Source organism: Eimeria tenella, genomic scaffold (assembly GCF_000499545.2).
Source record: "Eimeria tenella Houghton genomic scaffold, Eth_scaff10, whole genome shotgun sequence".
Classification (NCBI taxonomy): domain Eukaryota; phylum Apicomplexa; class Conoidasida; order Eucoccidiorida; family Eimeriidae; genus Eimeria; species Eimeria tenella.
This window is the reverse complement of record NW_013541458.1, coordinates 580,290-581,583: the sequence shown is the minus strand read 5'-3', so window position 1 is coordinate 581,583 and position 1,294 is coordinate 580,290. Positions and strand designations below refer to the sequence as shown.

General features: G+C 53.6%; 1 protein-coding gene across 1 annotated transcript in view; it reads left to right on the top strand.

Moving 5' to 3' along the window:
* Positions 1-965, top strand: part of ETH_00013380 (uncharacterized protein) — a gene marked incomplete at both ends in the record, with an annotated part of 2,277 nt that extends 1,312 nt beyond the window's left edge. The window contains 3 exons of the mRNA XM_013372602.1: positions 99-307; positions 581-754; positions 880-965. Of these exons, the coding sequence (XP_013228056.1) occupies positions 99-307; positions 581-754; positions 880-965 (469 nt within the window). The remainder of the gene's footprint in view (positions 1-98; positions 308-580; positions 755-879) is intronic.
* Positions 966-1,294: the final 329 nt, after the last annotated feature.

Genomic DNA, 1,294 nt, shown 5'->3' with positions numbered 1-1,294 from the left:
GGGGCCCCCCAGGGGGCCCCCCGGGGGGCCCCCCCGGGGGGCCCCCCTGGGGGCCCCCTAGGGGGGCCCCCGGGGGGGCCCTCTTGGTACCGTTTTAGGGCCCCCTCTTCTGTACCCTCTAGTGCCTCTACAGCAGCAGAAGACGAGTTTGAAATCCTGAGCCAGCAGCAGCAGCCTGCTGCAGCAGCAGAAGCAGCAGCAGCAGCAACAGCAGCAAAAGCAGAGCATGTGGTCAATGAGAGCAGCACAGACGCAACAGCAGCAGCAGAAGCAGCAACACCAAACTTGCAGCCGCAGGACCTCGAAGGTCAGCAGCTAATAAATAAAACAAATGTCCCTTTTGTCTCTTTTAATCTCTTTTATTTCATTTTTCTTTTTTATTTCTTTTTTGAGTTCTTTTTTTCTTTTTCTAAAATTCTTTTTGGCTCCTGAATAGTTTGCCAAGAAGCGGCTTCTTAAATTGTCCTTCTTTTGTCTCTTTGTTTTTATTATTTTTATTATTTTTGTTATTTTTATTATTTTTAATTTATTATTTTTATTTTTATTTTTAAAAACATTTTATTTGTCTCTTTTGCTGCAGTGCTGCTGCGGCAGCACCTGCTGAGTCTCCGCGACCCTCGGCAGCTGCCGCTGCAGCTCGCTGAGAAGCTGCTGCTGCTGCTGCAGCCTGCTGTGGACGATGCAGCAGCAGCAGGAGCAGCAGCAGCAGCAGAAGGAGCAGCAGCAGCAGCAGCAGCCGCCACGCTTCCACCCGGTGAGGCTGCTGCTTCCCTCCAGCTGTACATACACCAGACACTCAGCTCCCATTCACAAAGATGCCAGATCTTATCTGCTGCTGCTGCTGCTGCTGCTGCTGCTGCTGCTGCTGTCTCCGTTCAGATATCGTCAGTGCTCTTCGAGCAAAGGATCCGCGGACTGTTCTTTTGGCCCTTCAAAACGCAGGTAATGCAATTGAGCTCACTTGAGAATAAACAAATCTGCTGCTGCTGCTGCTGCTGCTGCTGCTGTTGGTACTGCTCCTGGTGCCCCTTTTGTTGTTTGAGCGTCCGCTGTTTTTCCTGGCATTGCTGTTGTGCTGATGACCGCGCCTCTACTGCTGCTGCCGCCACCACTGCTGCTGCTGCTGCTGCTGCTGCTGCTAGACCTGCTGCTGCTGCTGCTGCTGCTGCTGCAGGGCTGGCGCACGTGTCTGCGCCCTTTGTGGAGACGGAGATGGTTGTGCTGCTCAACAGTCTGCAGCAAACAGACGCAGCAGAGTTCTGGTGGCGTCAGAGGGGCCCCGGGGGCCCCGGGG